This window comes from Telopea speciosissima, chromosome 10 (assembly GCF_018873765.1).
Source record: "Telopea speciosissima isolate NSW1024214 ecotype Mountain lineage chromosome 10, Tspe_v1, whole genome shotgun sequence".
In the NCBI taxonomy this organism is placed as follows: domain Eukaryota; kingdom Viridiplantae; phylum Streptophyta; class Magnoliopsida; order Proteales; family Proteaceae; genus Telopea; species Telopea speciosissima.
Window position 1 is genome coordinate 1,345,775 of NC_057925.1, and position 22,867 is coordinate 1,368,641.

The 22,867-nt window shown below is 38.0% G+C and overlaps 2 protein-coding genes across 2 annotated transcripts; both read right to left on the reverse strand.

Moving 5' to 3' along the window:
• Positions 1–3,676: 3,676 nt before the first annotated feature.
• LOC122644151 (5'-adenylylsulfate reductase-like 7) lies at positions 3,677–12,333 on the reverse strand. The gene is made up of 4 exons (XM_043837767.1): positions 12,111–12,333; positions 5,521–5,702; positions 4,395–4,519; positions 3,677–4,300 (listed from the first exon to the last, which is right to left on the reverse strand). The coding sequence occupies exons 1-4, from the start codon at positions 12,270–12,272 to the stop codon at positions 3,867–3,869; spliced, it is 903 nt and encodes a 300-aa protein (XP_043693702.1). The 5' UTR covers positions 12,273–12,333; the 3' UTR covers positions 3,677–3,866.
• A 7,129-nt stretch (positions 12,334–19,462) lies between these two features.
• On the reverse strand, positions 19,463–21,970 carry LOC122641334 (pentatricopeptide repeat-containing protein At4g28010-like). The gene has a single exon (XM_043834544.1). It carries the CDS (start codon positions 21,905–21,907, stop codon positions 19,706–19,708), a length of 2,202 nt encoding a protein of 733 aa, XP_043690479.1. The 5' UTR covers positions 21,908–21,970; the 3' UTR covers positions 19,463–19,705.
• Positions 21,971–22,867: the final 897 nt, after the last annotated feature.

The following is a 22,867-nucleotide window of genomic DNA, read 5'->3' on the forward strand; positions in this document are numbered from 1 at the left end:
TTTGGTTTTGGGTTCTTTCGGTTTTCGATGTGACTCAATCAATTTCAGGGTTATAAAACCCCAATCCGAAACCTATCCAATAAGACATCGGTGTGATTCAGCTCGGGCCATTTTGATTTGATTCAGGTCGGCTTACCTAAGTCTATCTCAATTCTAACACCCCTAAGTAAAATCATCCGATCTTGACCGATATGAACCAAAACAGATCGATATCGTATCAGACCGATACCGATTACTAAAACCCAGATCCCAACACTGTGATTTAAATCTATGCCCCTATCCATTCATTGGTGAACTCCCCATGTCGCTTGCCAAAGAATCCTCTCTATTTAAAAAAAAACAAAAAAAAACAAAAAATTGCTCAAGCTATACACTCCATGTTATATTGAAAAAGGAAAAAAAAAATTAAAAACAAAGAAATCTATATAATCAAGGGAGCTAACTGTATTCCTAAAACCTAACAGACCTCCTAGCTAATTTATGCTTAACAGTGCAGTGTAATTATTGAAGGGAAAATGACTAACGCTTACCCCATTGATCCGCTCCCCATCAATCCCTGGGCAGAATTATCATTAAAAAAAAAATTCTTACTGATACCTCTATAAGTGTATTTAGAAAATGGGAGAAAGTTTTCTGTCCGGGAAGCAGCACTCCCATGAGTCTATCTCTCTCCTCCCCATATGAAAAGACATCTCTGACCTCATGTTTTGAGAAGGAGAAGGATAGACTCATGAGAGTGTTGGTGTAGGGCACACTCCCGGACAGAAAACTACTTCCCTTAGAAAATATAACTTTCTTTTGATTGCCCCTAGTTTTAATTTTGGACCACTCGCAGTGCAATGACAGCCGCCAAGCTGTGAATTTGGTGGAAGTTCAATGAGCTCGAGTGATCGACTCTCCTACTCCCATCGGTGGCAGCCTACCACCTACTTTCTCTTATCCATCCTTCCCCCCCAACATTCTCCCTGATCCGGCTCCTGTCCTGCAATGGCGGGAGCTGGAGCGTCCAACCCAGCAAAACCACCTAAAAACAGGGGGTGGGGTGGTCATTTCACATGAGGGGCCCAGGTGGGACCCACATGTGAAATGACCACCCCACCCCTATTTTTAGTGTCGTTTAGCTACAGGACAGGAGCCAAATCGCCTTCTCCCTCGAGCCCTGCCATTCACCCAATCCCCCTCCAAGGCACCACTATGGTAGACCCACTTTGACACCAAAAAAAAATAGTATTTAGAATATTATTTTGAAGCGACTTATAAAAGAAAAAATCATTTTCAAGTATTATAATTGTCTCACATGTTTTTCAAATATAAATGTGAAATTAAGATTTTCGCTTTGTCGAAAGAAAAGATGTGATCTATTAAAAAAAAAATAATAATAAAGATACAAATTATATAACACCTTAAGTAGTGTCAATAAAATCTTTTTAACAAGATACAACCCTCCAATGCCTTAAAACTGCTGACCGACCCTACTGTGGTCGCAGGCTCTTCCCCAATCTCTCTCTGTTTTTGTTCCTCTGAAAAAACAAACATGGAACAAGCAGTACCAGTAAAACTGGACAGGTAGTTGAAGAGTTGGATAGGCCACACATATGGGGCATGGCCCTCTATGAGTCGCAAGACTTACAAAAGTACTAAAAAGGGTAGGAAGTGAGTCGGTCACCCAACACAATAGGAGATTAGAAAAAGAGCTCAATACAACAAGTGGTAAACATCAATTGGACTAAAAAAATAAGGAAAAGGGTTCTCTGAACGAGCAGCATAGAGGATCGCACCAATGAGTCGCGATAGAACAGTTTCTTTCATACACAGAAAGGCATCGATCTCATTTCATGACGAGAAGAGAGAGAGAGAGAGAGATCCAAAAGTTAATAAACAGGTGAAAATGAAAAGCTAAGCTCTAAAATAGCGAAGACTTGGACAATTTGACAGCCAACCAAACCTTCAACTACCATTAACAGTGTTTAGAGAGGCATTTATGAAAGAAAAAGGATGCGTATAATCATGACACCGCATGTAAAGAGATCACTAGCTGATCCAAGATCAAAATTCCAAACCCCAACTCCCAACTATCATTACCCTGCAACTCATCATGCATAATTACATCTACACATACTAAACCCAAATGGTTAGCAACTTTAGCATCAACTTCTGCGGCTGACCATTGGGTTCAACTAATCATTTGTCAAGGACGAAGCAAAGCAGCAATGATTGGTTTAGACAATTCGCCAAATATATCATATGTAAGCAAAAGCACATATAAAAGTTACGGTAAAGGCTGGGCATGCCAAGCCCCAGCACTGTCTGCCTCTCTCCTCCCCCCCCCCCCTCCCCCTCCCCCTCCCCTCCCATGGGAAAGTCCCCCCTGCCCTTCCCATCCCAGCCCCCCATTGGTTGATCCGGTAGCTCCAGGAAAGCTAGCGGTGTGCCCAACCTCCACCCAATTAATTACCACGCCGTAGATTAGTACTAAAGAACACACCGCACGGTTAATTAACATGCCATGGATTAGTACTAAAGAAACCATTTAGTGAACAAGCCAAGCCAAAGTCTCTCGCAATTTCTAGATGAATCTTTCTCCCTGAACCATAACTAAATTCCGGAACTATATCAATCTCCCTCCACCATAGCAGATCAGCCTAGCATTTACACAAACAGCTTACCTATATAATTCAAGAATTGATGGGGAAAACCGTTGCTCAGAATTCAAAAAACTCGGCTATGGTCCTGCTAGTTCAAATTCCAACAAAACCCAAACAGCCCCAACCTTTGCAAAATTGGACCACATTCTGCCGTTGGAATGAGTTATCTGAGCAAAATCTAACAAGAATTACTTCTGTTGCTCGCTACCAGTATCCCCACCGCTACACCCTTTGCTCTCCAGTGAATGGAAGTGAATCCTTATTTTGCACCCAGGTCTCCAGCCGATTCAACAATTCCTCACAAAAGGAAAAAGAAAGAGGAAACAAAAAAAAAAAGGCTTCTTACATCCAATGCTAAAAATGCTCACCAACAAACTCAAAGATCTCATGCATGCTTCAATACTAACCCTCTCTCTGCACTAGTCAGAAGCTCCAATCCCAAAATCAATCTTCTAGAGTGTTGATCAGCAAATGCCACGGCACCCCCTGTAGAATAAAGACCGCGGCCATGATTCATGATGGAAGAACGCTGATATAAAACCTGTTGCCCAGTCAATAAATGGAACAAAGAGAATTTTTTTTGGGGGGTAGGGGGAGGGGGGAGAGGATGACTGAAATAAAATAATATTGAATATGAAAATAGATGCAACAAGACTGTATACCTAAAATTGAAGGATAAAATAGAGTTGGCAGATAGCGCCCCCCAAATGGGTGATGCGTCCCAACCGTCGGAGAGTCCATCAGTTCAAATGAATATAGTAAATGCATACGTATTAGCTGTGTGTGTGTGTGTGTGTGTAAGAGAGAGAAAGAGAGAGAAAGAAGAGAGAGAGAGAGAGAGAGCAGACACACTGTACAGATAGTAAGGAAACTCTGAAAAGGCAATGTTCCTCCAAATGCCAAATAATATACACTAAGATAGACATTCTCAAATTTACATAATTGGTTGCTTGCATTCCCCAACCCCGCCTCCCCTCCCCCCCCCAAAAAAAAAAAGGAAAAAAAAAATTGAGGTCAACAACTTCAGTTACAACCACTTCAAATAAAATAAGGAAAAAAGAAAAGAGGAGTTAAAGTAATGGACATGTGAGAAAAGAGAGAAACCACCTACTCTTGAGAATTACAATACTCATATTACGTTCCAATCAACTCTAAGGAATTCATCTTCCCTTAAATTGCATCAGTGTAATCCTCAAGGTGGCAGATTAATCTCATTTGGGCTCACCAGTCTCCAGAGGGAGTTGGTCTTGCTGAAGATGACTCACCCAAGGAGACAGAGGTCAGAGAAGATGCCCATACCCGGGCATTTTTTGCACTTTTCTGGAAGTTCCTAGTCTTAGACAGCCTCAGCTTGTTCCAAACCCTCTTCACATCAAACATATGGCGGAGACGTCCCAACAACTGGCTTGTCTCTCCAAAGACGCCCAAGTTCAGGTGGGGAATATATGAAATCCAGAAAGCCTTGAGGCAAGATAACATTTCTGAGAAGATGTACAGGAATGCTCTTAAGCAGAGGAATGATACTGCTAACACAAGATAAGGTTCCCTCCTTAGAATCTCCTTTTCTGAAGACTGATTCCCAAGTTGAAGCAATGTATTATCACCTCCAAAGCTACTAGGTTGATCCACAGTGAAATATGCAACCGGTTCAAGTCCTGATTTTGAGGCAGCAAAATTATAATGTCCTCGAATTTTAAACAAGGAAAAGAGGAACATAGAATACATGCCTTATTTTCAGAGGATCCCTACCTGTTATTCTCTTATAGAACTGTACGAGGCCGGACAGATCTTTTGGACCATAATACTGCACACTTGTTGTCTGGTTTACAAATAATATTGCAGGCAAGCTATGAATTCCATACCTTGAAAATACACTACAAATTCCAAAGCAAATGTGCATTAGTTGAGCTTTCAAAGTTATAATCCAAACTAACCACATAGCAACAACAACAACAACAATAATTAGGAAAAAGTCAGGTTTTCCTTGACAGCCCAAATGTCAGACAAGAGACAGTTTTTTGGGGTTCAGATTTGGTGGACATGTTGTCCCTGTTAATCATTTATCAGTCTAATAAGTTTCAGCCAAATCCAATTTTTCCAATTAAGGTATAAAGCTCTGAGAATAGTTGCAAATTCAATATTTCAAGTTTTAAGGCTATTTTTGTCCAACCATGAAAATAACAGAGTAGAATTCATAAAATGGTGGGCCATACAGCAGAGATGGGACAGGAAACTTGACACATGGCTTGGGGGCAGGAGGCTTCACATCCAAACTGTCGGCAGACAACAACAACAATGAATAACAACAGCAGCAGCAGAAATCATCAAAGGTATCCGAGTGTTCGCAATCTAAGTGGTGCTTTATCCAACCAATTGTTGGATTGACCATATCAGCACTCCACCTGGCTCAGGCTTCGAAAGGACATCAGAACATCTGCCCAGAGCCCCAGACTAGGTAACACCATCACTGATATAAATAACAGAAATCATGACATGTCGGGCTGTGGAGAAGCAATGAACCCACACGACCCCGGAAAGCAAACTTCCTACTTTAGAGTTTAGACAGTCCATGGAATCCACCAAAGACTATGTCCAGCTCAGATATCTACTCAACCATAACTTGATTTGATTGAATATCTTGACTATCCAATCCAAAGTATTTGTCTGGACAACCAGAGACCAATCAAAGAGAACTCAAGATGATAATCATAATAATCATCTGCTAAATCAATTTTAGCCTAGGCATATCCTTTGTGGCTCAATCAAATCATCAAATTCAACCAACATATATGGCTCAAGCAAGGAGGAAGATACCTTCCACCTCCGATTCAGGTAATAGGATAGCATAACATATTTGGAGTCAAAATCTTCCTACCTTGGCATGGCCGAAGATTGTTCAACTGCTAAGTGTCTTATTTGAGGAAACATAGAACTGAGGGCATCAAATGTTGGAAGCACACCATGAGAAAATGGACACCAGGAAGCATAGAAGAGGACAGCAGTAATCAGATTCTTCTGGAGGGAGCTCAGAGCTCTGTCAAGTGATTCTCCATCCACCTTCAAATAGAAAACAGCCATGTCAAACTAAAACCAAGAACGAGAATTCCTTCTATTACTAACAAACAAAAAACAAATAAATTCAACTGCATAATGAAGCCAACTTAGGGAAACTTCTGCAGTTCCATTAACAGGAAATTTTTCTTAAAGGAATATCAATTGCTGAGTGCATATCACAAATGCAACTTTCTAACCTAAATAAAATCAGTTGAAAATCTTGCAGAAGAAAATGCAAAACCAGACATTTGCAAGAATATTCATGTGTAACTATGACTCAAAGTTCTTAACCTTCATTGTAAACACTGATACTAGAAACCAAAGAGCGCTATCAAAAGATATTACACCATATGCACAAAGAGCATCTAAATCCAATTTCCAACCAATGAGACCTTTGAAATTAAGAGCCAAGCAACACTAAATCTTCATAATGGGATAAGCAAAAAGGAAGAAGAAAAAAAAAACATGCAATCTAAGAAGGCCGTGGCTAATATACCATACAAAACATGTTGAAATATCTACAGCATTTTCCACCCAACAACTTTCAATGAAAAATAACTCATAAATTCCCTGCTGAATTAGAATAAGCACAGAATCACCTTCAATAAGAATGAAAATTATATATAAGACAAGTGTGAACAAAAATTCGAAGGAGATGACTGGGAGACCCCAGGGTCATACATCTAAGGACCCTCAAATTGCATTGGGCCTCGTGGAATAAAAAGTTCCTAAAAAAAAAAAGCAATGAAACAGCGGATACCACGTGGCACAACTCAATTGAGGGGCTCTGCTAGACAGCCATCCCTAGCCTCCTGCATAGCTCAAATTTGAACCATATCACCACAATATTATTCATATATTTTCATAGATCACTAAACGAAGATTATTTTGGTAAAGCTGAGAGATGGCTTCCACAACGACAAGGACTGAATGATGATATCAGACCAATACTTCCAGAAACTGAAGAGGAGAGAGAGTAACAGTTAACATTCAAAACACCAAATTAATTAAGTTACTCGTACAGAATCAACCACACCTCTTCGACATCGATAGTGATCAAAACCATTCCGGCACTATGTACTATTTTTGCCACACAGCAGTTGGGTTAGCACTCAAACTTAATGGACATGTCCACACCATTATCTAGCCAGGTGTTAATTTCTGGTCCAATCCAACTATTTCACAGAAGTCCAAACAGGTTCCATTACTCAAGGTTAATGGCATTTTGTTCTTCGCACCATTGTTTCTTCTCAAGGTGTTGAAGCAGATACAGGTCAATTCTGCTTCTCAAATGGCCATTCCCACTGTCACCTTTGAAGTGAAAGGCTTCCAGGGGACTAGCACCATTTATAGGCCATTGATTTGCAAATTTAGCATTGCCATGAGTGATTATACACCAATAACCAAGGGATTTAAGTTGACAAAGTCAACCACAAATCATAGAGGAGATAAAGAAGATGATAACCAAGATTCCAGTTCTACAACTTCAAACTTTAAACAGGTGTTTAAGGTAGTTATTGATGCTTCAGATGTTGTAGTCACGGACCAAAAAGTATGTCCATTTACATTTTTTAAAGCTTAGGTTGAATCAGGTGACAATGATCAGTATATGAGAATTTCACATATCTATATGAAAAATTGGACTATGGAATCACGAAGCATAATTTTTTTGAGTTGGATCAAGACTTCCAATTGAATGAGTAAAAGAACCATGAATGAAGATACAAAAGTTTATTTATAATCGTAACTAGGTAATAGAATTTATTAGTCTTAGAATCGAGTTAGGCTGAAATGAAATTGAAATATGGAAATTAAAGTAAAAGTTTTTTCTTCTTCTTCGAGCTATCGTGAGATACTTTTTTCTTTCCTTTGAGATATTATGTCCAATTAATGAGCCTACTCCTGAATCTATTGAGTTAAAGTAAAGGGTGTTATGGAGGTTGGTCGTTCTAAAATGACTCGATGCAATTGAAAAAGAAATAAAAATGATCAAAATAGAAATCAATTTCATTATTCCATAGTGATTCAAAGCCATATTATTTGACTGGCTGTTAAATGCAAAGATAATCTGAAAATAAAATAAGAAAAAGAGAGAAAATAGGACAGAAGTTTGAGGCTTTAGGGACGAAGCCACTAGACGTCTGGCTTGGGTGAGGAAGCCTACCTCATCTCTTTAGAGATATTTTAGGATTCCAAAATGGTCTTTTCTTTACTCGTTACTCTGCTATTTATACAAGCAAATTACAATAGTAATTATCCATAACGACTTACCCTTTACCTAATTTAACTCTTAACTACCAACACTTCTCTCCACTACCCATAACTATTTGGCCACATACTACCATAACAATAACTACAACTATTCATAACTAGACCGATAATAGCCCACCCCATTACATACATAACAATCTTAGCTTAGGTAGGCTTCCTCACCCAAGCCAGACATCTAGCAGCTTCATTCGTAAAGCCCCAAACCTCTGTCCTATTTTCTCTCTTTCTCTCCCTATTATTTTTTTCTTTTCTCTTTCGATTACTCTTGCACGTAACAAATGGCATCAGAGCCAGGCATGGCAGAGGAAATTGACTGTCTCAGGTTTATATGGGAATATCCTCCTCTGTTTAACGGCTTAGAATACAAGGATGGAAGAGATTTGTTCAGCAGAGATTGACCGCCTCAGGTCCGTACGAGAAGCATTGGTGGACCAACGAGTTCGTGGGCATAATATCCAATTCATATCCATTGGCCATCAGAGGAAGCAACTTAGGAATTACTCCAACAAGATTTGGGATCCGGGTGGGAATTATTTTAATTTTTATTTGTGCACTCTTTTGTTTCCTACAATTGGTCTTGAGGACAAGACCAAATTTTAGGGGGATCGATTGTTATGTATGTAATGGGGCGGGCTATCATCGGTTTAGGATGGAATAGTTAGTTAAGATTTTATATGTTTTAATTATTATTATTGAGTTTAGATGTTTTAGTTATTGTTACGATAGTACGTGGCCAAATAGTTATGAGTAGTGGAGAAAAGTGCGGTAGTTAGAGTTAAATTAGGAAAAGAGTAAGTAATAATGGATAACTACTATTGTAATTTGTTTGTATAAATAGCAGAGTAAAGAGTAAAGAGGAGACTTTTTTGAAATCCTAAAATATCTAAACTCTTTTGTTTCTTACAATTGGTCTTGAGGACAAGACCAAATTTTAGGGGGATCAATTGTTATGTATGTAATGGGGCGGGCTATCATCGGTTTAGGATGGAATAGTTAGTTAAGATTTTATATGTTTTAATTATTATTATTGAGTTTAGATGTTTTAGTTATTGTTACGATAGTACACGGCCAAATAGTTATGAGTAGTGGAGAAAAGTGCGGTAGTTAGAGTTAAATTTGGAAAAGGGTAAGTAGTAATGGATAACTACTATTGTAATTTGTTTGTATAAGTAGCAAAGTAAAGAATAAAGAGGAAACCTTTTTGGAATCCTAAAATATCTCTAAAGAGATGAGCTACGCTTCCACACGACGTTCAGCAACTTCGTAAAGCACCAAACCCCTCTCTCTCTCTCTCTCTCTCTCTCTCTCTCTTTCTTATCAAGGGTGGTTGGAAGAGATTTGTTCAACAAAGATTGACCGTCCCGGGTTTGTACGGGATTTTCATCAAATTCTTCAAGCATTGTTGGACCGACGAGTTCGAGGGCGTAACATCCAATTTATATCCATTGGCAATCAGCGAAAATGCATCCAATTTATATCCATTGGCAATTGACTGAAGCAACTTAGGAATTACCCCAACAACATTTGGGATCCAGGCAGAATTATTTAAATTTCATGGACACCCCCTATAACTATTCGAAAAGGCAAGTACACCCTAAATTTTGCAAAAATATCACAGACTACCCTTATTTTATATTTTTATTTCAACTTAATCCACTCCGTTAGGTCTGTGTAGTTAAGTGGCTGTTAACTCTTTTATAATGGCGAAAGTACCCTTACCATAGGGTGAACTTCCTATTATACCCTTAAGGTTAAATCCCCAATATCCCAAATACAAACCAGAGAGCGTCGGCGGCGGTGAGCAATAGCACCGCCCCCTAACCTCACCCGCCCTCTCTAACCCTAACAATCCTATACCAAAAGCTTTTGAATTCAAGAACTACAGAAGATCAATTCGTTCTCGAATCTTTATCGCTTCTTTATCTTCTTCTCAATACCAAAGAACTACAAGGAATCGATTCAACAGGAACAGAAAGGGGAACCGTAACAGCAGTGAGTAAAGCCCTGTAGATCGAGTTCTATAGTAGGTTGCAGAGAGTTTCCACGGCTTCTGGCAGCGATTCTTGAGTCAATTTCATCATCATTAAAGGTATTGGTTCTCGACTTTTTTGCGAAATTTCAACTTTGATCTGGTTTCAACCTTCTCAGTTTGCAGAGAGAGAGAGAGAGAGAGGAGAATAGAGAGGCAGATTGGTCTTTGATTAAGTGTGTATTGATTCACAGAACTTTCTGTTTTCTCTTCAATTGGGTGTTCATGATGCCTGAAGGAGGTTATTATAGTTCTAAGAAGACAGATGATATATGTGAAGATGTTTGTGGCTAGGTATTTCCTCTCTCCTTTCCTAGAAAGGTTTTTTTTTTTTTTTTTTTTTGCGTTTAGGATGAACTCTCCTTTCCTCTTTCCTTTTCTTTTTTCTCCATCGATTTTTGGTAAGTCATTTAAAATTATTCTGTGCTTTTGGTTCGTTTTACAGTCAAATGGAAAATGACTTCCTCTTTTATTCAATCTATGTCCCTGGATGTGTACACTTTCCTGGTCGTTGTCGTCATAATATGAACCCTAACTCTGTTCACATAAGGGTTTAATTATCCGTTGTTTTGTTATCTATTTAAAACTAGGTGTAGATGTTTGAAGAGAGTGCATATTTGAAAAAATAGTTGCATAGAACGAAACAAAGGAAAAAGGTGGAGGAGACTGGAGAGGGTGGTGGCAGGGTTACAGGGACACAAGAGAAGGAGGGCTGGAGGGGGTGGGGGTGGCGGTGGTGGTGGTGGTGGTGGCGGCAGTGGAAGAAACAGCAGAAGGAGAAGAAGGAGAAGAAGGGGAAATGGGTTTCACAGTTCGATTTGGGAAGATGATGGAATCTTAGTAATTTAAATAAAAATTACTAAGAGGGTAAAATCGACATTTTAATTTTGGGGCGTAACCTTGCTTAACGTCAGGGGGAAGGTTGACATTTTGACAAAATTTAGGGTGTACTTACCTTTTCTAATAGTTATAGGGGGTGTCCGTGAAATTTACCCTTTAATTTTTATTTGTAATTAGTGGTCTTGAGGACAAGACAAAATATTAGGGGGATGGATTGTTATGCGTCTGATATATTCTAATTTGAATAATGTAAGTACTTAGTTTAGCCTAGGAGTCATTAAGTGAATTATGTAAATCATTTGGGGCTTTGGGATTATGTAAATCGGTTGTGAGTAGTTATTTGGAGGGAGAGGTTATTAGTAGTGGAGGCAGGAGTAGTTAATTAGTAGAGACAGAGTTATTATAGAAAGTTTTTTTTTTTTTGGTTAAACCTTATAGAAAGGGATTAAGTGGGTAGTTAAATGGTTATTATTGTATTACTATTTATTCATGAATTTGGAAGAAGAAAAGGGACGATTGAATTCATAAAATATCTCTCAAGAGATGAGGTAGGCTTCCTCACCCAAGCCAAGACGTCCGGCTTCGTCTGTAAAGCCAAACCTCTCTCTCTCAATATTGTGGCAGAATATGAAAGAGCATTTTGACAAATTTGCATTGATTCAAATCCTTAAAACAACAGCAAACTATTGTTCGAATAATCTAAACTCAATGAATATGAGAGGGAAGCTAATATCAGTTGTCAGCAACAATCAAATAGCTCAATCGCATGATCTGAAGGAAAATGTTAAACTAACGATACCCGCATAACCAAAAACGAAAAGCCTTTCCAAGTCAACCAACACATTTAGGAATTTATTCCGATTCTCTATTTTTCAATTCAGCCCACAAATTCCCCACTACCAAGCGCTGGAGAGGGGGGAAGGGGAATAATCTAACTTGAAAGGGAGAAACAGAGACCACTGAAAAACCCAAAAAACTAAACAAGTAAAAACCTATTTACTTAATATCAAAAAAAAAGGAGAAATAACTCCATCTTTTGTTCCTGGAACCAGGGGAATAAAATCAAACCTCCTTCTGGAAGACAAGAAGGAAGGGAGGAAAAATAAGTAGCGAAGAAATTTTTTTTAAAAAAGTACCGTTTCAACAAGAAGGCAGTAGATTTTCATCCCATAACAAATACAATCACAGCTGAACCGGGATTATAAAAGAAACCACAATCCAAACAAGAAAATCAAACAAATGAAACAATAATAAATGCAAAGCTTCGTTACCTCGATATGTGGAGAGGGGGAGATCGACGTAGGGCACTGAGATTGAAGATTCCTGAGGAATAGATGAGATTCAAGAGGGCACACTGACGACGATGAGGCGAGGCAAAGCAAAGAAAGTGCGGAAATACAGAGAAAGATAATAAAAGCTGTAGATGCCGCCATGAAACCCAAAGGAAGAGAAGAGAGATGTATACAGAGGGGAGAGACCGATCCAAGAGAGATGCCAAGGAACAAAGAAGTGGGGAAGGGAAAGAAAATCAATCTTTATTTATATTTTCCTCTTTTATTTATGGCTGTGAGATAATAATATTAATAATAAAAGAAGGAAAATTCCCCTTTTTCCCTGTCTTCCTATCTCGACAATTCCTTCGTCGACAATTGACAATTCCTTCGCACCTTTTAAACCTGCTTTTTCTGCTTTCATGGAAGAAAGAAAGAAATTTAAAACAAAAAAAAAACTGCCTTTTCTTTTTTCTTTTTTTTTTTTTTTATGCTAAAAACTGACTTATCTTACAAGTTCCATCTCCCAATATAGGTCCAGCTTTATTAGATATTCCTACATTTTATATGTTCTCAGAATAAGGGTGTGAATTTTTACCCAAAAAAAAAGATTTAAGAGTGTCAATGGGTCGATTTGGTCCGGTTCGAGCTGAATTAGTTTCATAATGTTATTGGGTTAATTTGATTTGAAATCAATTGTCAATAAAATTTTTTTTTTTTTGGGGGGAGGGGGGTGGTGGGGGTTGGTTTCCATTTCTTATAGGGTTATTATTTGTCTGGTGTTGTTGTCAAGATTTTTCTGGGGTGTGTTTCAAACATGCATACCCGGAGTGACTCCAGGGGTAGGGGGACTCTTCGATGCCTAAGTCAAATCTCAAAGGAATAGCAGTTATCGGAGCCGGAGATGAAAAACTAATAGCAAAGCTTAGAGATGAATCCAATAGACCAGTAGCATGACAATTAAGTTACCTTCTTCTGAGTGTGGCTTCCCTATTATATGACACCCATAAAAATGTCCTTCTTGTCCTCGGAATCACGTCTTTTTAGGTAGACGAGAGGTTTGAGTAGGAACGGTTAACAAAATTTGTCAGTGGTTGAACTGGTGTTGTAGGCAATTATTCCTTTTGTGAACTACGTGTAAAGTTCTTAGTGCATGATTCTGACATGAAGCCCTTGAGGCTGGAGGTTCAACTTGGGTTGATGGCATGTGCCTCATGAGTCATGCTTGATTCTAATCCATCACACGTGTCACTTGATTTAATATGAGGCTAGATTTGATTATTGGTTCCGATCATTACATCCGATTGGTCCAATTAAGTTTTATTCCTACTGATTCTATAAAACCGAACCCAAAACAAAATCGAAAAGGATTTGGTTGGGTTTGAATCAATTTATGCTGAACTTTGCTACCTTTATTTCTCACTATTATTAATAAAGATAAATTACACCTAGAATATTCTTTTTTTTTGTTCCCGGTAATAACACCTAGAATATTCAATGTCTAGAGAATTGAGATAGATATATTATGTTTGTTATATTTTTTTCATATTTTCAAATTTGCCCATAATGCCACCTCTAGAAACTTATTCCCACCAATGAAGGGATAATTTGACCAAAAGAAAGTAACCTGAGTTGGTTTATTCTCTCTCATTTCCATTAGAGGTGGGGAAAACAAAGCAAGAAAGTATTGTCAATCATAATATTGATAAGTAAAATTGAAAATAAAATAAATAAAATAATTTACACATAAAAATAAAAGAAAACAATACAATGAGACAAAAACCATGATGATGCAATGTTGATTATGTGTATAATCTTCTCTCCATAAATTCATTTTTTTTTTTTTAAACTTTTTTTTTCTCTTTTTGATATTCATACTTTTATTTGTTTTTTGAATCTTGATATCCATACATAGCCTTAAGAAACATGAGATATCCCAAACATAATATTTATGAAACTTAAGGTATCCAAAATATAATTTCTCTAGATGTTAAGTACCCTAAATATAATTAATCCTTATTATTAGGGGAAAAGAATGTTGTCTGATTGTGTGACTCAAAAAATCATGTCCATGTTGATGTCCTTATGTGTGCTCTCATCAACTACCGCATTGATGCAAGAGGTCATGTGACCAAGCAACAATTTCTTGTATTAAAGAAAAAAGATGTCTGATCACGTGACCACTACGCTCAAACACAAAAGTGCACGAAATTACCACCTTACCCCACCCATGTGAAATAAAAATCCCATTTGTATTGATATTCCGGTGTGTACTCTCATTATTTTTTTTTGGTAAATTGTGTATTCTCATTAGTCCCACGTTGGTATAAGAAGCAGTGCGATTTATTAATGCCACCCCTCATAAAATAAAAAATCTCATCCATGTTACGCCACTTGGTGCTTTCATTTCTCTTATTATTTTTATTATTATCCTTAGATCTTAAGGCTAAGTAGGTGGCGGGCGGTGAATTCCACACTAAATGAAGATATGCCTTCAGCCCCTCGCATGTCACTATCAACCCGCCATAAAGAAAACCCAATTTGTTCGGGACAGGTGTGGCTACATGGTAATTTCACACCTTTCACTCTCTCATATTATATAAAACAAATCTACTAAAAAAATATCATACATGGCAGCCTCTAAGGGCTTCATGACAAACTGATCCAGTCACGGGTCACAATGGACGAGGAAGACGATGGGCCCACAACACGTCAAAAAGGTCAAAGGCAATATACTTGCCCCATCTTTTTTTTTGTTTATCGAAAGTATGTGGTTACATTTTTCCAATTTACCGTCAGACAACCTTTGTTAATTGTTGATCCAGGGCTTGCCTAGTGGTTCGCTATTCTCTTGGGAGAACTGCATCAGGCGCTTGATGTGGATCACCTCATTGCCTCCTTGTGGGGTCCTATTGAGGTTGATGGTCGGTGAGCCCTTGAATTGCACCAAAAGAAGAAAAAAAAACCAACTTCATATCTTCCAATATTTAGTGATGTAAATAAAAAGGATTCAGAGCAGAATGCAGATACCTCATTATCTGAATTCACATTAGATTATCATATTTCATATAGATCCAATGACATTTGATTAGTCCTTTTCCAAAAATAAATAAATAAATAAATTTGCCATCAGTACTTGCAACCTACTTCAAACAACTTCACAAAGTTTTAAACATGAAACATTGAAAAATACAGTTAGCTACAACAGTACAACCTATTTCCTACCCGCAAGTATTTTTTTTAAATTTTCTTGAAGCATCTTATGGGCCTACAGGACAATTACACCATAAATCTTCTTAAATGTAAACAACCTACCTGCAAGCAGGCAACTAACTATAATGTAAGTCAAAACAGTAAAGAAAACCATCATTCTAATGCCACAAAGGCTCAACTTGGGAATCTAGACTGTCACCTAAATCTAAATTTAGTCCTACTCTATTGGGCACATAGCCTAAAAACATGGGATTTAAAAATTCCATCAATCTAAACTAATTGGGAGGCATCTCTTCCCCAACCATTGTGTCAGACCTACATGAGACAGTAGACATATGTAATATACTTGCATGATTTTAATCATTTACCAATAATCACCACAACTGAGAGTCATTAATTGGAATGAAAAGGACCAAGCAGCTTGGTGCTGGCAATGTGTAACTGCAACATTGTTCTATGTTACACCACCCTGGCAATGTGTAACTGCAACATTGTACTATGTTACACCACCCTAAGTAATTCAACTTTTGATATCAAGAGTTTCTGCATTATAAACCAACATGCCATCATTCTCTTGTACTAGAATTACCAAGTGGGTTGCAAGTTAACTTAAAAATTTTATGAGATTTGCTTTATAAGAGTTTCAATGTGATATACACCTTTTACTTCATTAGCTATATCCTACAACATCTGAGCAAAATCATAGCCAATAAAGCTTGCAAGGGGGTTGCTATTCCATATACTCACAATCTCCAAATGCAACAGTGCATATGACTTGGTTTGCACTTTGCATGTAGTATTAAAATGACAAGACATGAGCCCAATTATTCCTGCCATATGATCTTAAGAGTAGTGTACACACTGATGCATGTTCATTCTGCAGTACATCTGTGAGCTTTCCTCTTAAAATTACAGTACCTTCTGGTTCATTTCATGCACCATTCTGAGGCCAGGAGTAAACCTATGCCACATCACTGGCTGACCAGAAGGACCCCACCAGTTGATAATACAGGCCTTACAACTGGCCAACTGGGCAAACTACTTTGCCCACAAAAAATTATCCTCGTGAACGTATCCATGTCATCTTCAACATAGGTAGGCCGCAAATTTTTCAACCTGTTACCAAACGTGTCCTAGTTTGTCAGTTGAAAAATCACTACACAGTCACAATTACATATCCCAACAAAAAAATTAGCCCAAGCAGATAATCAAACCATCACATAAAAGATTGTGATTATCCAATATGATCAATCAGCCAAACAGTTTGGATTTGAAGTGGGTAAATCTAAAGCAGGTCTCTGACAAGCTTTATGGACTAATTCTTCTAAGTCAACAAAATCATAACATCCACTGTGCCCATTTTTTTTAGCATGCAAATGATACTGCCACCACCAAGAGAAGAAATAAATAAATAAAAATTGGTGTTCAGAGCCACACAAGCCATAGAAAAGAAACCTTGCTGTAGTCTTCGCTTCATTAAGAGGTTGTATTAGTGCATCTTTAATAAGAACATAGGGAGCTATTATAAAAGAATCCTGCTTCAATAAGGCCAAGCTTCACATTGTATTTGACATATGCAAGGAACATATATCAGTCTCTAAGTAGCCTATAACAACTTAAAAGGGGAAATACAATAGAGTACAGAAAGGCATTTTACTGCCGTAGTTGTCTGGATCAGTAATTGAGCTTAAAGAATCAAGGGAAGTTAAGTCAAGTACTACTATATTCCTTGCTCTTCTAGTAAACATCATCGTTATCTATCCCTCCACCCCCGAGAAAAAGGTCGTTAAACTAATTAAACTTTTTTCTTTTTATATGAACTGTAACTGTACTAAACCAACTCAAAAAGCAATCTTCTAAGCTCAATGGCATGGCCCACCATAAACTGAACATTTTCTCTTGTTTTTAAGACATTAAACCAAACTGTCTGAAGTTTTTTTTTTCAATCATTTCTCAAAGCTTTAAATATTTGTTTCAGCCAAAGTTAACACAATCAAGACATGGACAACATGTCAACAAAACAAAATCTTGAAGCGCAACTAAACTGGTTATATATACAATATATTTACCTATATATAAACGAAATGGTGGTTGGGAAGAGAATATTTGCCTAATAAAAAAGTGGTTCAACATCTAGTTAAGCTCTGTAAGAACTTAAAACTGAATAATTTTCACTGATTGTATAAAAATAGTTCTCAAAATATGCAGGATAAAAAAAATTTCAACCCAGCAAATGATGCAAGTCATGAAAGAATAAATGACAAGAAGACAGTGGAGAAGAAGAAACAGATAGCAATTTAAAGGAAAGGTGTACAACTTAAGATATATTCTTTAAGATGGGAAAAAGTTTTTGCTGATGAGAAATATCTATGATTTCACACTTACCTTCATATATATACTTTATTGAGAAAAGGCACAATTGACAAAGCTGCACAAAAGATTAAGTGAGCCATATGATGCGATACAAAACCCCAAATAGTTGGATAATGCTTAGTGAGTTTACTCGAGTTGTATGCTGCTTTATAAGGTTAGACAGTCTCTGTGTGTCATCAAGTAGGACATTATCCGACTTTAAGTAATGCATTGGATTCCCTCAAATTCCTTAAGGATGTACCAACATAACAACATCGTCATCAATTCTTAAAAGTATTTATTTGACATAATAATCTATAAAAGTTTAATAGACTACAAGCAACATTTGCAAAAAAGAAAAAAAAGGAACGAGTAACAATTGTTCCTCTAAACATGCCCGTATAAGAGAAACTGTAAATACAGTACATGCACAAATGGAAAATAATAAATGAATATGTGGTAGTAAGACCCCATGCAACACACCCAGAAAATATTTTAAAACCCTGAGAAAATTTAATGCTAGATTCTTTGAATTGTCCATAAGTTTTAGTGTGAAATCATGACACATGATAGGGTAAATTCTAACCCTCCATGGGTCTAGAAGAAACAGGTGGTGCTTAGCATTTATTTTTTTTGTATTTTATTCTTGTAGCTCTTTTTTGGACAAACCAGCAAAGAATTTGTTTAGTTGTTAAATAGCACAGTAATCAATTGAAGAATAATTCTTACTAAAAAAAAATCGTTTGAAGAATCATCCGATATACCTGCATTTATTTTCATGAGATCAGAACAAATTTAATTTGATGAGGACTGATACCCACGATTCTTTACCACCATTCTATATCCATTGCTTTACCTAACTTCATACCACAAAATTCAATTGTCAAGATATTGAATCATGTCTGTACCACAACCCACCAAATACCCCCTTTGATACATATATTAGCACCCACTACTTTAGGTGTGGGCTTGGACAGCTGTGGACTGGTTAACAAAATGGAGAGGCAACGAGAGGGTAATTCTAATTAAAAAAAAGGAGAGGCGGAGAGAGTGAGTTTGTTCTGATTGGTGAACACTTTGTTCACCTACAGCTTCTAAAGTGTGACTCCAGCTACGAGAGATGGGTGTCAATATGTCATTGATTCCTGGCCCAGTGGTAAAAGCCTTTATATGGTGTTATCTATAGTACGCCACATTATCACCCATTAAGAGCAGCATAACTGTCCTCTTATGGGCACTCTTATCAACTAACGAAATCATACATGTTTTGGCATTTGCTATTGTAGCTACAGATTAATATTCTCCAAACACTCTTCATCTGATTGATAGATAGATACAAATGTGAGAGGGGGTGGGGTGGACACACACACACACACACATAACAAGAGTGAATTCTATTGATGGGTATGTTCTGGTCAATCATGCACAAGTGGTACATGCTGACCAATGTGGACCAGATTCTCATAATTGACCTTATCGAGTCCTTTATAGACAAAATCATATATGCTTGAATATCTATACATGTGTACGAATGAGTCCTGTCTTGATCTCTCATACTAAGTCAAGGGTGTAAGTGTGCATGTGTGTGAAGTGTGAACATGCATGTGAAGGAGCACTGGCTACAAATGTCAGGCCTTTTCTTCCCCCCTCCCCCTTTTTCTCCCAGTTGTATCTGACAGAAATAGGTAGGAAAGTTTGCAAACGCAATTGTTTGTTAAAGTAAGGGTGCATAAACATGTTGACATGCTTATTAAGAAGAGCGAATATGATAAGCATGTGTGTGCGTGTGTACCATAACTCTGAAATCTCACCATATCCTGGGGTCAGTGTTTCTTCTACAATCCAGCAATGATCCTTCTAAGGAACCATCAAGTTATTCTGTGAAAAATAATACATAGAACATGTTAAAGCCTGCCAAATACAAAGGGAATTAAAAGAAATGCAAGTGAAGTTATTTACCTAAACAATTAACACACAAGAAGCAACATAGCAATCGCATGCATCTCTTATCACCAGAGGGTTCAAAAATATCAAGCATGCTGTACTTGAAGCCTTGGTTGCAATTTATGGAGTCTCATCAACAACTCATGGCATGAGATACTTACTTCTTTTGATGCACCAAGTGAAAAAGTAGGAAATAATTCCATGATCTTGGGATTTTCTTCACCCATACAAAGGCATTTCAAAATAGTAGAAATTAGTCCCATGTCAAGAGCGACATCTGTGGCTTCCATTTGATGAAGTAAACTGATGACTTCATCTTTTTCACCCTTCACGCTAAAACCATATAATAATGAGTCATATACAATGGCATCAGGCGACAGGCCACGGGCAGTCATGGTCTTGAATAGACTTTTAGCCTCATCCATCAGCCCCGCCTTCGAAAACCAATTAATTAATGTGGAGAAAGTTATTATATCCGGAGCCAAACCCCTTTGAAGCATTTCCTCAAGTAATTCCTTCGCTGCTTGAAAATCCCCAGCTCTAAGTGTTCCATCAATAATAATATTAAATGAGATCATATCGGGTTCACATTTTGAATCCCTCATTTCTTGAAACAAACTCATTGCATTCTCTAGATTACCCTCCTTGCACAAAGATGCCATCAATGTGTTGTAATCAAACAGAGTTGGACAATGCCCCCGAGCTTTCATTTCAGAAAGAAGTCCATTTACAGACCCAATCATTCCCATCTTGCAGAATCCATCTATCATGATACTATAGGTGAAGGCGTCTGGAACAAATCCCATGCCAAGCATCTCTTGCCAAAGCTCCATAGCCTTGTCGGCCTTTTGTGCCTTTAAAGACCCACCTATTAGCATGGTGTAAGTGACCAAATTACTGAGGTTCTTCTCCTTAACCATCTTCTGATGAATCTCCCGGGCCTCATCAAAACGACCTTCATTGCAAAGTCCCTGGATCAGAGTGTTAAAATTCATAGTGTCCGGCTCAACATTGTACACACCTTCGACCATCTTATTGAGTAGCTCTACCGCCTCATCAACCTTCCCAGTATTACAAAGCCCCCCAATCAATGTATTATAAGTCACTACGTCGAGTACTGCCCCCCTTTGTATCATCGTATCCAAAAAATTCAACGCATTAGACACCATGCCCTCTTTGCATAGTCCATTGATTAAGCCATTATACGTTACAATGTTGGGTTCTTCACCCTTTTCCATCATCAAAGCCATCAATTTCATAGCTTCAGTAGCTTTCCCATCTTTGCATAGGCCAACAATCATACCAGTATATGTAACAACATTTGGACCTGTCCCAGATTCAATCATGAAACTAAACATTGCTGTGGCCTCTTCCCAGTGCCCCATCTTGCTAAGCCCATGCACCAAGCAAGTATAAGTAACTACATTTGGAGAAATTCCTTTATCCAACATGTCCTGAAACAGCTCCTTACCCTTACTGACATTTCCCTTCCGACAAAGGCCATTTATAAGTGTACTGTACACAACAACATCTGCATCGAGACCCTTCTTATGCATCTCGTTTAACAAACCCACTGCCACTCTACCCTCCTTACAGAGACCATTCATGAGAATGCTGTATGTAGCCACATCAGGGCAACAGTTCTTTGCCTCCATTTCAACCCGCAACTCCAGAGCTTCTTCCAATTTGTTTGCCTTGCAAAGCCCATTGATGATAGTATTATAAGAAACCACACCCGGAGATATCACAATTCTCCCAATTTCATGAAACAGCTCCATCGCCCAGAGGACCTCGCCGGCCCGGCACAATTCCTTCAGCATAAGGTTCAAGCGGAAAATGTTTATGGTGTAACCCAACTTTAAGACTAACCCTATGACTCCAAAGGTGAATTTGGGCTTCTGGGCATAGATGAAGCAGTCCATTAACCCATTTAATGACCGGTAATTTGGAAAATTTTCCATATGGGTCATCCATTTATATGCGGAAATAGCCAGATCATACTCTCTATACTTCATGAGTGCATCGATAAGAGAATTACAGGACGAAGCAGAGGGATTGAATCCAGAATCAATGGCACGCTTGAAAAGTGAAAACGCTTCTGGACCCTGGCAATGGGGATTCTCACGTAGGAATCTGATACAAGCATCCAGCTCATTTCTTGGATCATTGGAATTGGAAACATCGTTCGGTGCGATACCAGAAGTGAATGAACAGAAGATGCCACGGCCATGGCGGCCATTAAAGGGAAGATGAAGAAGAAAACGAACAACTATTAGTGTTATAATCATTAGTTTATAAAGTCTTACCAGCAGAGATTGAGATTAGGTATATCATCACCACGAGCAGATAAACAAAGATGCAACCCGCATACCATCATCCTAGAGAAGAAAGGAAAAGAGAATGGAGAATTGTGTTGCCTCAATTTGAAACTGACAACAGGTCTCCTGTATAACTCTTAACTGAAGTACATGAGGCTGCGTATAACATTTTGGGGATTATTTTTGAAACTGGAATAAATTATATTGAGACCATAGTTAGTAAGTTCAGGAATAGCAATAATACGAGTATGGATGCGTACGGCAATTAAAGAGACCATAAGGCAATAATACTTTTCAAAAATCTGGCGCAATAAAACACGTACGGCAATGATACGGTATGTGTTTAATACAGTCGCTCTGTAAAAATCTGGGAGCAAAAATACGGGCATATATTCATTATGCAACAGGTATGTACACCTAATAAACACAATAATATGTAACCGGAAATTTGATTAGTTTGAGAAAAATGGAGGAATGAAGACAAAGATCAATTCTAATAATTTCAGTGTGCACAAGACGCTCCAATCCTTCCTCGCTATTACCAGCTAAAATCCCGAAAACCATAACCATTAGTATAGAAATAAAACAGCCAGCTACAAAGAATAAATGGGAAATGTTAACAGATTGTTCATCCACCCTAATTCCTTTATGAAGGTTCAAGGTTTTAACCTTTCTCAGTAATATTGGCACAAAACTTCCATACTCAGGGTAAGAAGACAAGGAGATAGGCGGCCACTTTTTCTTAATCACTATGTATGTGTGAGGCTTTTAAATTATGAATCATCAACCTTGACTAGGAAAGGGTCATTGCAAAGATGGTAACATTATACTTGTAGCTCTGTTCTATTTATCGACCCTCCTTCCTCATAGAAGGGCAGTCCACATCTAGAGACTCCTAAGGCACCATTTTGGATGATGTTCTCTCTTCAA

What these genes read in the sequence shown, in the direction of transcription:
- LOC122644151 (XM_043837767.1), bottom strand. Translation starts at nt 12,272, where the DNA reads ATGGCGGCATCTACAGCTTTTATTATCTTTCTCTGTATTTCCGCACTT. An exon ending in CCCCCTCTCCACATATCGAG is followed by an intron (nt 5,703 to 12,110) that starts GTAACGAAGCTT and finishes TTCTATTTGAAG; the next exon opens with GTGGATGGAGAATCACTTGA. An exon ending in CAATCTTCGGCCATGCCAAG is followed by an intron (nt 4,520 to 5,520) that starts GTAGGAAGATTT and finishes TGGAATTTGTAG; the next exon opens with TGTATTTTCAAGGTATGGAA.
- LOC122641334 (XM_043834544.1), bottom strand. Translation starts at nt 21,907, where the DNA reads ATGATTATAACACTAATAGTTGTTCGTTTTCTTCTTCATCTTCCCTTT.